Source organism: Symphodus melops, assembly GCF_947650265.1.
Source record: "Symphodus melops genome assembly, chromosome: 12".
NCBI classification, from domain to species: domain Eukaryota; kingdom Metazoa; phylum Chordata; class Actinopteri; order Labriformes; family Labridae; genus Symphodus; species Symphodus melops.
The window spans coordinates 2530059-2545000 of record NC_136702.1 but is presented as its reverse complement, the minus strand read 5'-3'; the positions used below and the strand labels follow the sequence as shown (position 1 = coordinate 2545000).

Here is a 14942-nt window from a genome sequence, read left to right as displayed (position 1 = left end):
CAGGACATTACTCAGTCCCTCCCCTCTGTCCTTGGAAGAAGTCTTTACCGATGAGTAAAAGCTGACTAAACGATCCCAACCTAAAACAAACCGACAGGCCATTCAATATGAAACTTACACACAATCCCAAGTTAATCAAGATTCAAAAGGCTGCTGCATTTCCCCAAACTTTAATGTTGTCATCACAGAGGTAGAAAATAAATAGAAACTGATCAAACCATAAAAAACTGAAGATTGTTAAACATCAAGGAAACCAAAAAGTTACTGCAGTAAATGTTGACATGAGAGGAAAAACATGAAGTTCTTATTAAATCAATCTAAAAGCTCCGTGATTACTTGGTAGAAGCTCAGAGACTTGGGTTGGGGACAGGAGGGTTGTTGGTTCAAGTCCCGGTTCAGACAAAAGTATAGAAGTTGGTCAGGTAGCTCGGAGATGCCACGTCACTTCAGGAGAACTGCAGCTGTGCCCTTGAGCAAGGCACTGCTCTGGTTTGCTCCCCTGTGTAGCAGCTCTGACATCTCTCCACTGATGACTTTAGTGCACCAGATTACAAACAACCACATGCTGGGTAAAATCATGATCTTTAGAAAGGAAGCATGTCTTAAGATGAAAATGTGTTGAGGACATTTCAGTTTCTATAAAGTCGAAAATATTTCACAACATCTTTAAATGCTTTGTTTGCAAGAGGCAGAGAATCAGCAGCTGTATATCTGTGAAGAATTTAGTTCTGAATCCTCAAAAATTCTGATGGTGAATTAAGTCAGTTGGAAGAAAATGTTTCATTCAAGTTTTTTAGCTGCTTTGTACGGAAGCCCGAAGCGGACAAACATTCATGCATTGTAAATTACAGAGCTTTCCCACGTTTGTTTTCTCAAGATCTCGATTTATTCGTGCCATCATCTCAGGATGACAACGGCAACGATGAACATTTCGCGTCTGTCATGGACGGAAGCCAAAACAAGACACGTCCCATTAACCTGCACAACTACGGGGTTTCTCTGGCTTTAACTGTTGGAAATATTTCAGCTAATGGAAATATCAAAGACAAATTATATAACATAGGTTTAGTCCATTTTTTTATTGAGATATTTCACTGAAAAATATGTACTGTACCTTTAATTTCTAGAGACATCCGTTGAACTGTGAATGTGTTGTCTCACCTCTGACATGTTGAATCTCCTGTCTGCACAACAAATTCAACTTTTTTAGGAACTCATAAAGACACCTACATCCTGACATCTCGAGAAAACGAAACCCTTACAGGAAGACGCAGTTGGAAAAAAAACCCACGTATGGATGCATCTCTGCCTTTGTACAAACTACCTACAAAACATTTTCTCCCAACAGACAACCATCGGCACTGATCAGGGCTTCTGTAAGGTTGCAATTAAAGTGAATGAAAACACAGTATAAGCGATGAATCTCCAGCTATATGAAAAGGTTGAAACCTGGATCAACACAAGAGACTTTTTAGAAGTGCTCCAACACAACATTTAAAAGCATTTTTCAAACTACTGTTCAAACCTTTTTGGACAGACAGGTGGACAACGTTTAACAGAATCTGTAACCATTATGGAGTACCAGTACCAGCGAAACAAAGAGATCACAGAGGAGTACAGATTTGGTTGGTTATATAAAACATAACAGTACGCAGGAAAGACACACAGCCACCCGAGGGAAAGGAACATCCAGTGGAAAACAGAAGGCACATTCCACTTTGAGCTACCGTAGCATGCTTACGCTAACCGCACACCGACTGCTTATTAAGAAACACCTTTTAAAGCCCTGAACTACACTGAGCTGCTTCAGGCTCTGGTCTAGACCCGAACCCGTCCCATCAGGTGAAAATATTCTCAGCTGACTCTCTGACCACTTTTGTAACACTCAAACCTCCGAAGGTTATTTTTGTTAATGACGTGACAAAATTTGGAGTTTATTCGCATTAGATGGTAAAAGGATGGACATTATGAAAGATCTCAGCACACACACACACACACTAACTGAATAATTATAAGAGATGGTTTGTTACCAGTTGAACACAGACTCTTGACACACGTAAAGCGGTGACACCAAACCAGAAACAGGCGCACAGGTGGAGAATGAGTCATGAAAAAAAGTAAGAGCGAAGAAACTAAGGCACCAGATGGACAACGTACAGTAAGACTCATTTTAATGATCTGGTTTCTTAAAGAAATAGCCGACTGTGTATCAGAACAGATTTTTGTCACATTTCCAGTTAATGTTAATAAATTCACAAACAGAATCAGAGACAGTTCTGACGGAGGCCAACGTGCAGAGGGAAGGTTTTTCATGTTGTACAGTAGCTATCACCTTGGTCTTAAAGGGGCAAGAAGCCACATCCCCAGACCCCAGACTTCCACAGGAACCCCCTGCAAGACCCCACGAGGGACACAATCGTAATCCTTCTCCAGGTCTTCAAACTACAAGTAGAGCTGATGAGCATACTCCCATGATGCCCTGCCAGGGTGAAGAGCTGGTTCACTGTCCAACGGTCCAGGACAGAATCCACCGTGTTCTTCCTGTATCCGAGGTTTAGTCATTGGGCCTTCGATCCAGCACCATTGATTAAGCTTTCCCCGGGAGGCTGAGATAGTTAGAGGACACCCTCCGGTCCATCTTTAAAAAAAAAATGGGACGCCCCCCACTTCAGCCTATTCTTTAGCTTAAGTTTCACAAATCAAAAACATACAAAAATAAATTTAAATGGTTGGGTACATTTTTGGAAAATCGCCTCAAGATTTGTTCTGAAACCAACAGAACCGTCTCTGTGGCGCCCTAGCGAGCTCCGAGAGCCAGTTACAATCGATTAGAACGGAAAACAGTGAACAAAGTGGATGAGAGTTAAAATGTGACTGATGAGATGTTCAATTCTCAAGTGCCAAAAGCATGCATGCTAAGCTAAACAAAAGCTCGAATTAAACCTCGCCAACATGCTGGTTGCCTTTAGGGGAATCATTCCAAGTTTTTTAACAGGACGTCTTTCATTCACTCGTAATGATCCTTTGATTCGGTGTGACTGCAGAGAATCGCAGAAGCATGTTGCAGAGAAAAGACACTAACGCCTACTTATGAGGAGTTGGACTTTAGGGACTGCCAGCAGTACTATGTTACGAGTTTATCTTCTTCCCTGCAGTGGGAATTTGAAGCTACATTATAGAAAAACACGTAAACATGGGAATTAACCCAAATCTTTCCTTCCCAACATGCTTTATATATTTATAGTTTAATGAGAAACGCTGAGCGGGAATATTAAAAAGATCTAACCAACACCTGTGTATGATAAACATCCTTTAAACCTCCGGTTCTGACTCTCCATCAGTTCTGTATCGGAGTTAATCCCGACTGATGTCACCCAGGAGGGAGTTTAAAAATGAAACCATCACTACCAGGAATGACACGTTAATGAAAAGATTGTTGTTCTTCAGGAAGCTCTGACTAAAAAAAACTCCTGGAAATGAGCTGCGTTTCTACGAAGCCAGGAAGTGCAGAAGTGAAGTCACGGCAGAGGAGTAAATGAATGTGTTCGTGCTATCAGGTAGCCAGTCTTCCTGCAGTGATTGTCGTCTGTTCTTATGAAGGAGAACAGAGGTCAGTTCACGCTTTTAGAACTAGAGCTGTCCCAAACGATTATTTTTTTCAAACGATTAATCTAGTGGTTATTTTTTCGATTAATTTTTCAGTTATCGATTATTTCACAAAACTTCATCAGTGCCATCCTGACACAGAGCTCCCGGATGGTTTCTAATTTAAATATTCGCTGTTACCGCATGCAGTCGCCATAGACTGGAAAAGTGAGGATGTATTTTTGTAGGCCAACCCGGAAGTAGCTTCGCCATTGGTTCGAACGAGAACTCTCCTATGGGATTTTTGCATTGGATTTTGGATCATTGAGTGTCAAACACGCGTTTCTGATGCGTAGACGTTTTGTTCAGCTGGATATACTTTACAGATGAACACCATTTATATGAAGTTTGAAGACTTAATGCAGCCGAGGGGAGTAAAAAGCTAACGTTATGCTACAAGCTAACTACACGGCGGTTGGTGTATTTTGACGTCACGACTGTTATACTTCATCGATCTGTTCAGCGATTTTGACAAGCTAGCGAAACCGTAGCTTAATAAGTTGTTTATTAAGCTAATATTGCCAAGAGAACTGAAAACATGACTAGAGGCTGATTCACTTTTAGAGTTTAAAACCCATGGCGCTAAAATGCTAACTCACTTCCGAGTTTTAGGACTCATTCCTGTGCCAGTCGATTGCAGCTGTGTGAATTCTTCCCTTCAAACTATAGCGTGTTTGGCGACTAGCTTAGCTTTCTGGTGCATTACCTCCACCCCTGGACTGGAGTGAGAGACAATCTAGTTGTTTGAGTCGACGAATTCATGCCATCAATTACGTCGTCCCAGCTCTGTTTAGAACATTAAAGAAGTTAAAGGAGCAGCTTTGTTTTTAACGCGAGGCCATTAAACGTACAGAAGGTAAAGTGCGCCGCTAGGGGGTCCTCAATCAAAACTACAACACTCAACTTTGCTTCTCAAGTAGCTAATTGGACTCTAAACAATCGCAATGCTTGCAAAAGGATTTGGCGTAAATCCTTCACAGCTAACTGAAATCCTCAATGAGTTAGTTGTGGCTTTATTATCTTCAAACAGCTGATAGAAGCGTGTAGTCAACGAAGACCACACCAAACGAGACCAAGACTGATCAACACTTCAATGAAAATGACACCTTCTGCTCGTGCTCTATCAGTTAGATTGCATAATGTAATGACATCATGTCTCAGCAATGTTCTTTGGGGGATTTGGGAGACATGTTCTTATCTTCAAGTACAGACCAGCCCACATAACAGGAAGTTACATACACAGAGTGAACATGAGTATGTAATTCATTTCATGTCGTGATGGTGGAGTGCTGATTGGAAGATGAAGACGTGTGAACGTGGATTAAGGTCTAAAAGCAGTGGAGGGAACTCGGGTGCTGCGACAGCACCGAGGAATGCTGGGATTGTTTCAGTAAGTCACTCTAGCGGAGCAGCAGAGATGCACAGGTTGTTTAAGGCACAGGCGACTTGCACAATCTTATCAAAGGTCGAGAGGTTTGACGTGCGCTCTGAGGTCGTGGTGAAGGGGCTCTCGACGGGGCCGGTGAGCATGGCGTACCTCTGCTTCACAATGGAGATCACCCTCTCCACATGCCTCTGCACGCTGAGCGTCCCAGAGGAGGAATCAGTGAGGGTGGAGCCCTCCGAGCTCCCGTAGCTCCTGGCTGTTTTGAATATTGCTCCCCTGGCGGCGACCGAATCTGCAATGTCAAGATCCCGGTTTGCTAACACGACATCTCCCGGAAGAAGCTTGCACAAGAATCCACAGCCTTCAGCCAGGCCTTTATCGCTGACGTTTCCCAGCACGCCCCTGGAGACAAAGGTGACGACGCCTTGAGGTGCCACGCCAATTAGATACTTCAACACATTATAGCCCGTCCCCGACCCGTGCTGTAGTTGCTGCTGGTTGCCCCGGGAAACCGGCTCCTCAAAGGGCACCGTGAAACAGTCTATGATGACAGCGCAGTCCGGGTGGGAGGCACAGAGAGCTGCGGGGAGGTTCTTCCTGAGCTCGGCTCTGGAGGGCCAAAAGACGGCCGTCGGCACCAGAGTGGAGGACATGATGTTGACCATCTGGTGAACAGTTCTGGTTACCATGCTGACCTTAACGCCGAAGCGGTAGGCCAGGTCTTGGTTGCGAAGGTCCAGGCGGAGTCGCATCAGGGTGAGCAGCAGCTGCTGGAACTTGGAGAGCTTGGCGTTCTTCATCCCGTCCATGTGCGGCGCCAGCAGCCACATGACTGTCTCTAGGACGAAGAAGTTTGGCAAACCGGTGTAAAACTTGACTTTCTCTGCATCGTTCCTCAAAGAGCTCTCGGAGAGCGACATTCTCTCCACAGACTCCCTGAGGGCCTGGTTCTCCTTCTTCAGGGCTTTCAGGAGGTCGTCGAAGTTTCCTTGTGCATCAGACGAATGAGCAAACTTTCCTTTCTTGCTGTCACTCATGGCTTCGTCATCGTCCTCATCGTCTTCATCTGTGCTGACAGAGGAGGACGCGCTCTCCTCCACGCGGGTCTGCTGCTCCCTCTCCTGGCCCTGCACGCCTGACACGGAGCCGCCCTGACCCTGCAGGAACAACAGGGCGTTCGCCGCCTCTACGCGAGCTTCCTGCTTGTCCAGGACCTCCAAGGCGCCCGGCTCCTCCTTCATCTCCGGGGATAAGGGAGCTGATGTGAACACAGAAGGAACATAATCTGGTGAACGGGGATTCTTCACCTGTTTACCTGCATGTGGGGAAAAAAGATGCAGTTGGCTGGGAGGTGGTGAAACATTGCTTATTATGGTTCATGCCCAGACAACAGCAAATAAGTCAGAGGAAAGACTGAAGGAGCATGAAGCCATGTGCTGTTTGACAACAGCTGTAAGGACGACAGATTTGAGGTTCAGGATCTTTCTAAGGACGTTGATCAAACATCAGAAGTGTGCGATGGAGCTACTCATAACCCCCGCACATCTAACTCCAAACACTAACCATAAAACGAGTGGGGAGTGTTCTTATTATTCTTAATTGTATCATTAGTCTTCCTTCCTTCCTGCAAGATCTTCTGTTAATGTGATCTCATTTTTATCCTTGGGCACATCGCTATTCTTTCACTATTTATTGCACTTTTTAATTTTCTATCCAACAGTTACAAAAATATTTGAAGTAAATATTTGGTTTGAATTAAATCTGAACTTTTAGGGGTTTTTAGCTTTTGGCAGATAAAAAAAAAAGAAGTCATTTCTAATAACTTCTCCTACACTTGAATAACTTACAAATTAACTTATTGGTTAATCAAATATATTGCATTTATGTACTGATTATGACCATAAATTGATGATTTAGATGATCATAGTGCAGGTATTTGTTTATTAAACTGTTATAATATTGCATACCTTACCTTGATGACACTTTCTGATAAAACTGATCAAGATTTAGAAAACGCAATTATCCAAAATCAAAGACAATGCATGATAGATGCATCCTCTGAACACATCCCCCCTACATGAAGCAGAGCGTGCACAGTGCGTGTCCTGCAGACACACCTGAGATGAAGTGAGTACTACACAGCCGGCTGCCGTCGTTAGGCACCCAGCCCTCCCGGTTCACAGCAGCTATCCAGCGCTGCTTCCTCTCGGGGTCCCGGGGAAAGCGGTAGAACGATAAGGTGGTGCCCGGTGTCCTTCTGTTCCTGCAGCCTGCCACCACACACGTGTGAACCATAGTAAGGCCACAGAGAGGCGTGCAGGTGTGTGGCTACTATCTGTTGGCTGTTTTGACTCCCAAAATGGTGGCCGACCAGAGGATGGGGGAAGAAAAAAAAAGTATGCGATGTCATCAGCTGTCGTTTGCATGCGCTGATCTGATTGGACAGTGGGATCCACGTCACTGAAATGTGATCCTCGCTCGCGCGATGATGCTGCTGCAGATCAAAGTGGCTCCTCTGCAGACCATAATAATCTCAAATTAAATCAACCTAAATATTATCATCAGAATTAAACATTAAAAAAAAAAAACATTTAGTAAACATACTTTATACTTTGAGTGAACAACATGATGTGTGCTGACTTTACATTAGATTCTTGTGCACATACTTGAGACTGGACGGTTTAAAGGATTTTATTTTTCTCTATTAAAAACATTTTCTTAATCATGTTGTCGACCCTTCATCATTTATTAGTTTCACTTTATTTCTGAAGGTCAAACATCTAAAGTTTCATTTTGCTGCACATTGGCAATCTTTCAAAACCGTTTTTGTTTTTCAAACTTTTGGACAGTAAATGTTTTATTATATACAGGTTGGTTAAAGAACAAATCCACAGAGGTGCTAATAATGGACAAGGAAGTATTTACAAACATAGATATAAAAGACAACAACATGACTCTCTGTGTAAGTCACTATGTCAGGATTCCTCTTGTGAAGTGTCATCTCTTTTTGTGATGTAAAATGATGGAAGCACGGATTAAAAAAACAAACAAAACAGAGACGCTCATGTCTGTTAATTTTTTTTTTTTTTTTGGGGACAGGAAAAGAAAGTACTTTGAGTGTGTGTGATGCATCAAAGCGGCCGTCAGTTCTGCGTGCACAGCTTGTACACAGATGTGTTCCTGGCACCTCCGACCTGCTTCAGCCTCTTCAGCTCAGTGAGACAGAGGATGTAGACGGGGGTCCTGGTTCCAACATTGGTAATCCTCCTCAACTCCTCCATCTGAAACTCCGTCTTTTCACCTGCAGGGTGCGCCACACGACAGAGAAAGTTTTACATGCGGATCAGTCAGATGTGTTAACTTTGATTAAAAAGAGCACGTCACATGACCGACCTTGACACTCCTCTGTGTAGTCGTTGATGCTGTGAACGGCCTGGTTGAGGTTGTGCAGAGTCATCTGCCTCAGGTAGCCGGGTAAACTCTGGAACTCGCTCTCCGACACCGCAGAAATATTAGCAGTTCTGCGAACAAGACTGAACACAGAAAACAATTGTTACGTTTTACCAAACTCTTTTCAAAGCGAATTTTTGTCGTCCTCAAAACACTTGAAATGATATTATACAAAACTGTTTTGTTTCACCTTTGGCCATTATCTATTTAAATCTCCTTTAGTTTGTTACTTTGTATTTGTCTTAAAGTCTTCCTTCACCGTCATGTGTGCTCGTTTTAGCACTTTTGCACAATCAAAAAAAAAACTCAATACCATGAAAAATTCTCTCGGGTTAAATCAGGATGAAATAAGTGGGCTAATAATGGAAAGATGCAGATACAGGTAAATGGAAATGTAATCAAATCTAACACAGGACACTTCTGTAGAGAAATATTTCGACAAAAAGAGTTTTAGAGAAACTCTTCCCGACAGTTTTGAAACTGTAAACAGAAGCATGACTTCACCGTGCATTAATGCCGCACTGGTTTTGCGAGTTACCTGTTTTTATCTGGCCTGACGTTTGGGTTCACAACCGCCATGACAGTCTTCTTCTTCTTCTGGGCCTCTGATAAAAGCTGCAAAAGTCAACAAGAGGTTATCAGTGTTACAAGCAGATGAGAAGTGAAATGTAGACAAGTTTACTTTTTTTTAAAAATGTGGTTGTTTTCTGTCTGATAAAGGAACCATCGCTAAGATATCTGATGAATGAAATGATTAAAATAACTTTAAATTCTGGTCCTGAATGGTTGGAATTAGTTTGGACCAGAGCGTGAGGTTTGGCACACAGATGTTCCCCATGTTGGAATAAACTCACTTTACAGATGTCCTGTGTCACGGAGCTGAGGTCCGGCATCTCCGGGGTGCTGGGCTCTTGGTAGTCCATCCTGACGCGGGGCGTCCCCAGGTTGAACTCTTGGGTGGATCCGTCCAGCTCCAGACTCCTGACGCTCGGCTCCTCGGTCACCGCTTTATGCTCGCTGGTCTTCTTTGGCATTTTTGCACTTCTCTAGATGTAATGATGAGACACGTGACCAACCAGGCTTGTAAAAACGTGTTAGTATAAAAGAAGTATCTCAATGAAATGACGATTGTCAGGAGGTTTTTTTTTTAGATAAAGATAATAGACTGTATCAGATTGCATGATGCTTAAAATGTCAGTGAATTTATTTAGCGAAAACACAGTATAAATAATGTCATGTAAAATACAAGTGTTTTTATTAATCACATATTTTTGAGAAAATAACTTCAATAATGTTTCTCATCATAACTCTGCTGTTAAGTTAAGTCTTTTATTTTGAAGAGACGAGTTTTAACGCCTTCATTTTAGAGAAAGGTTCGGATTCAAACCCGCTCTCATGGACTTTAATCTCTGCACATGTGGCGAGCACACTAACCACTAAGCTACCATCACATCTTTTTCTCAAGTTACTTTTCAGGGTTTCACTTAGTTTGATTTCCGCTTCATTGAAAAACACATTGGCTGCTTTAGGGACATTTTTTCGACCGTGTCTTATGTCAGCAGTATCAGATTGTATTAAAATACCATCATCAAAGATGTAACTAGCAAAGGACAAAAAAAAAAAAAAACTTAACAAAATAAATGTCAAGTGAATGTGGGGCTAAAAAAAACACTCACATTTTGCAAAGTGTTTCCCAGGAGAGACTCCAGATTCGGCATCTCTGGAACCAGATTGTCCTCCACACCCACGATGGAAATCTCTGGCACATTCCAGGTCCGTTTTGCACCAGTTGTCCCGTTATGAGGAGACGGTGGGAGTTCAAAGCTGGGGTTGTCGTCATCCTCTTGCATTCTGATTGGTTCGGTCTGCCGGCCACTCTGAAGGGACGAAGAACACCATAAAGAGGACGTGCGGTACAAGCTTGAGCCTCCTCGGTCTACGAGCCGAAAACAGACCAACATCTTTTAATCGTGTTTTTATACCTTTTTGGTGCTGACAAGTCGGTTCATGTACGGGGTTTGAAATGCAGGAGCCTCCGGGGTTGTCGGCAGAATATTGGGATGAATGGGAGATTCTTGGTCTGTATTGCCTCGTGCAGGTGTGGCACACGGACCGCTTGCATTTTTTATCTTCAGCCCCGGGGTGCAAAACACAGGCAGCTCCGGAGACTCCAACTTATTGACTGTAAGCATAAGAACAATGTGATACAACAAGGTTAGTTCTCAGTCATGATCCAGGTCAATCAAAACGCAACGGGACCAAACTGTCTAAGTGCTATTAGGAGGCAACCGGGGCGAAGTTCTTGTCTATTTTGCACGATAAGAAGCAATACTTTAAAACAAAGCTGTGGTGTCATATGTTTGATAAAAATGCTTATTGAACATCTTTGTCAATAAAAGCTCCAAACTTCAACGTCATTTTGTAATTTTAACTATTCAAAACATGAAAAGTTCCTGCAAATGCGACTTTAAACATTTGTGGGGCAGAAACTGAAGTTAATTTCTCTATTAAATAATGTATATATAAAAGAATACAAGATATCAAGATACTTGTTTTTTAACAATGACAATTTTTAACAGACAGTATTATATATATTCTAATTTATATATCATATAACCCTGACACCTACAGCAGGGAAATACAGAGGCCAATTCAATTCAATAATATATAAAAAACTTTATTTGTCCCGGGGGGAGATTCAAAGACAACGGTAAGTTTAAGATGTAGAAAAGATAAGATGCTTCAGATGAAGGAAGATGTAAAAGTTTGAATACCTTGTGTCTGCAAACTCTCCATAAGGGAGTTCATGGGGGGGGTGGGCATGTTGGATGGTGGTCTATTAGAGAGGAGGAGATTCATAAAGCAGTTAGACGCAGAGATTACAGTGCAGGGGTGCTGCAAATCCTGCACTCTGCCAGTCGAGGTTAATAAAGGTCGACACTGCATTCATTTTATGAGGCTCATTATCTCTCCGTACCTTTGGGGCTTTGTTACATTCTTCTTGAACAGATCCATAGTGAAGTCGTTGTTCAGACACATGGTGTGCTCGGAGATTCCAAAGTCATGCAGCTGTGGCGTCTGAAGCTCATCATCATCATCATCCATCCGCAGGGCACATTTGGGAGTCAAGGGCATGGGTGGGAGTGAAGGGTGAGGGAGCCTCATCTCGGGCATCGGGGGCACCTCAGAGCACCACCCCGCCCCAGCAATAGCCCTCTTCAGCTGCATCTCAGACAGGCCGAAGTCAGACAGCTGAGGGGTTCGCATTACGTCGGGGAACGGGTCTGATGGCGGTGTGGAGCGATCGCCTCCAGCCTCGCCTTGGCTGTCCTCTTCTTCTCCTTCGGCGGTCGCTTCGTCCCCATCCGCTACTTCATCTTCATCTTCAGCCTCTGACTCCTGACCTTTAGCCTCTGTGGAGGAGATGTTTTAGTGCATCTTGTAGGAAACCTCAGTGTTTTTCAAGTTAAAGGTTTTCCACTGCTGTACTTCCTCAGTAATCATACATGTGTACATAAACTCTACAGACATTATTACTTCCACAAACTGTTTAACTTTGTTTGACCCACACAGTTACAGCTGCAGTGATTGCTGTACTTACTGGTTAGTTTCTGGGTGTCTTGTGGAGCTTGGTAGCCGTATTTTTCCCAGTGTCCCCTCAGTGTCTGGATGTCCTGAGTGACTCTCTGCTCCATCACTCTGCAGGCTTTAATGAAGCTGCTCACTTCGTTCCCCCGAGCTTTCTGCTGAGCCAACTGTCCCTGGATCTGCCCCTGTAAGAGGACAGAGAGGATCAAATCAGCACACTGTTCTCTCGAGTCTCCAGGCCCACAGATTCATACAGTATTTTTTTTTTACAGGTTTATTTGGGCTGTTTTGGTGCCTTTATTAGAGAGACCAGACAGTGATGAGGCTCAGACATCAGGAAGGAGAGATAGTAGGTTAGATTCAAACCCGAGCCACACATTTCTGTCTTTAAGGGAACACGACATTGAAAAATGAGCCGGTGGTAAACAAGAAATTAAAGTTATTTATGTTTTTACTTTAAAACTAAAAGGTGTCGCTTCGTTGTGCAGTTCAGAGAAGTTTCCTTAAAGCGTAAGAAAAATGAATGTGTTATTTTTTGTTGACGTACCTTCAGGTTTCCTACGTCACAGTTCAGCTCGTGATAAGCTCTCATCGCTCTCGCTGTACTTTCTGAAATCACAAGTTTTTATCTTGTTTTATATTTTTTATAAATATTTTCATACATTTTATTTCTTCTTTTTTTTTTTTAAAGAGAAATGCTCTTTTAAAGAGCAGCTAAATGATTTAAATATGATAATGTTAAGGAGTGTTTCTCCTCTCACCGCTGTCTTCTTCTTCGTTGTTTATTTTTCGGTTTTCAAAGTCCTGTTGGAGCTTCGTCGTTTCTGTTTCCAGAGTTACCGTCAGCTTCCTCAGCTTTTTAAAGAACCGAGCCGTCGGGTCCATTTTACAGATATGACTCTACGTCTTTACGAATGTGCAATGATTAAAACCTTGAATCACCACTCAGGCGGTTTGTTTACCTTTTACCCTCTGTAGGCGGAAAAAAAATACTTTTCAATTTTGGCGCCTCTTCCGGCTTTGACCGGAAATGTCTTCTTCTTCTACATGTAAAATAAGGCGCTCAGCGTTCCCTTTTTTATATTGTATTCTTTTTAGTACCAATACACGTAATATGTTACTGCATTATGTTATAATAAAGGATAACAAAAAAACAATGATAAAAAAAAATAGAAAAGAAAACGGCCTTTTCAGTTTATTCTTCTCTCCTTCAGAGAGGCACAAGGACACTGTAAGATGTTGAATAATGAGACTTTGCCAGAAGATGGCGCTGTTGTCAGTTCTACAGAGGCCAGGTATAGTGGTCTCAACTTAGATTTCACCCAGTCTCACACTGGTTTGCTTGTGTTGTAGGTGCGAAGTTTTGGAAAGGTAAGAGAATGTTTGGACAAAGCAAAATAACATCCTTTCTGCTTTTCTATGTTTGATGCCTTTTGATTCAAATGATCATTTATATGCCTTATAATGTTCTGAAAGTCCAATACATAAACATATGAAGTTCACTGACACTTGTTTGGACACTTATCAACAAAGAAAAAAGTGAACAACCATTTGTTACATTTCATAATAAAACATTTAACATTTTTATTTTGGACATTTTTTGTACATGCATATATGTTCAATCATTAAAACATTTTATTTGATAGGTCCTTATCTGCTGACAATATTGCTGCTCTTATTCTCACCACATTTGCCTGAAAGATTACAAAACAGAAAAATCTTTTATTCATTCTCCTGATGCAGGAATTGTGTTTGCATTAAAAATTAATGCCAGACTAGTTTGTTTTAGAAGCATCAAGTGTGAGTGGAAAACTCTACATTTAACACATTTTCTTCACAGGAAATGCATCGCATTTAACCACAGAATTACATTTGTTGCTTTTATAAGCACAGTGTGGGGCTCTTGAGGCAGAGCCGACCATGATAAATAGCGCTTTGCACAGGTTTCATAAAAGGATGCGTGACTGTGGCTGAACTCGCGATGCTAAGCATATTACGTAAATTTCCATATGTGACCAAATGTGTGACTGGAGCATCTGTTTTTTTTCTACCAGACTTAGCATAGTGAACTTTAATTTGCTGTTTTATAATTTGCTTAAGTAGCGACTGTCTGCGCCGATTCAGGCATTTGTATAAAATAAAAAACCCTATCAGGTCAGATTTGCTTATTCAAGTGTGTTAAATGTGATTTTTTTATCTTCAAAAAATGGTTTAATTCATGTACAAAAATGCTGAACTCCAGAGGAAAAGTGGAACAGCAGGAGGGGGTGTTGGCTCCGTTTCAGGACATTTAGGCAGTTTTTAGGCAGTTTTTTTTTTTTAACTGATGTAACACATTAGTTCCACATCTCGGGTTCTTTTAGAAGAACCAGCCACACACAATTGAGATGAAAAACCACCAAACGAAGACGCAGAGACTGTGATTGAGTGATGAAATGGATTCATAACAAACAACAAAGACCCCGACTGTACGGTGGCCAGTTGGAGTCAACAACCGGCAACTGATTAAGCAAATTTAATGTAATGTAATATATTTCACCTGCTGCAAATATATTTCACAAACCTGAAAGGATATGTCCATAATACTTGTTTGTGATTGGTCTGAAGTCACATCAGTACAAACATGTGACTCTTTTACGCTGTACTTTCTCCGCTGTGTCTTGGTGCTAGTTTCTTCGAGTGACCTTCACACAGCGATACAAATGAATGAATAAACTAGATGACAAGCTTGCACATCTTATTTTAATAATGTGAAGATCATATGGATCTGACCTGAGTTACAATAGTTCAGACACTCAGGTTTTGGGGACTCAGATTCTACTTTAATGAGTTGGACTAATGTTAGCTTAGCATGACTAGCAGTGAATCCTTT

General features: G+C 42.1%; 2 protein-coding genes across 3 annotated transcripts; both read right to left on the bottom strand.

Annotated features, from left to right (window-relative positions):
- Nucleotides 1-2649: 2649 nt before the first annotated feature.
- LOC306833074 (uncharacterized protein) lies at nucleotides 2650-7439 on the bottom strand. Of its 2 annotated transcripts, none has more exons than XM_079358134.1 (2): nucleotides 7150-7439; nucleotides 2650-6347 (listed from the first exon to the last, which is right to left on the bottom strand). In XM_079358134.1, exons 1-2 carry the CDS (start codon nucleotides 7325-7327, stop codon nucleotides 5041-5043), a joined length of 1485 nt encoding a protein of 494 aa, XP_079214260.1. In that variant the 5' UTR covers nucleotides 7328-7439; the 3' UTR covers nucleotides 2650-5040. The 2 variants fall into 2 exon arrangements, with proteins under 2 accessions (XP_079214260.1, XP_079214261.1); XM_079358135.1 differs by having other exon boundaries at nucleotides 2650-6290.
- Nucleotides 7440-7773: 334 nt separating this feature from the next.
- Nucleotides 7774-13115, bottom strand: ska3 (spindle and kinetochore associated complex subunit 3). The gene is made up of 11 exons (XM_079358133.1): nucleotides 12832-13115; nucleotides 12618-12679; nucleotides 12084-12255; nucleotides 11460-11895; nucleotides 11257-11318; nucleotides 10465-10664; nucleotides 10159-10359; nucleotides 9337-9528; nucleotides 9021-9097; nucleotides 8426-8565; nucleotides 7774-8333 (listed from the first exon to the last, which is right to left on the bottom strand). The coding sequence occupies exons 1-11, from the start codon at nucleotides 12953-12955 to the stop codon at nucleotides 8176-8178; spliced, it is 1824 nt and encodes a 607-aa protein (XP_079214259.1). The 5' UTR covers nucleotides 12956-13115; the 3' UTR covers nucleotides 7774-8175.
- Nucleotides 13116-14942: the final 1827 nt, after the last annotated feature.

Excerpts from the sequence above, each read along its gene's own strand:
- LOC306833074 (XM_079358134.1), bottom strand. The coding sequence starts at position 7,327 with ATGGTTCACACGTGTGTGGTGGCAGGCTGCAGGAACAGAAGGACACCG. Across the intron at positions 6,348-7,149 it reads TAGTACTCACTTCATCTCAG|GTAAACAGGTGAAGAATCCC; the intron begins GTGTGTCTGCAG and ends CCCCACATGCAG.
- ska3 (XM_079358133.1), bottom strand. The coding sequence starts at position 12,955 with ATGGACCCGACGGCTCGGTTCTTTAAAAAGCTGAGGAAGCTGACGGTA. Across the intron at positions 11,319-11,459 it reads AATGTAACAAAGCCCCAAAG|ACCACCATCCAACATGCCCA; the intron begins GTACGGAGAGAT and ends CCTCTCTAATAG. Across the intron at positions 8,566-9,020 it reads GTCAGGCCAGATAAAAACAG|TCTTGTTCGCAGAACTGCTA; the intron begins GTAACTCGCAAA and ends TTCTGTGTTCAG.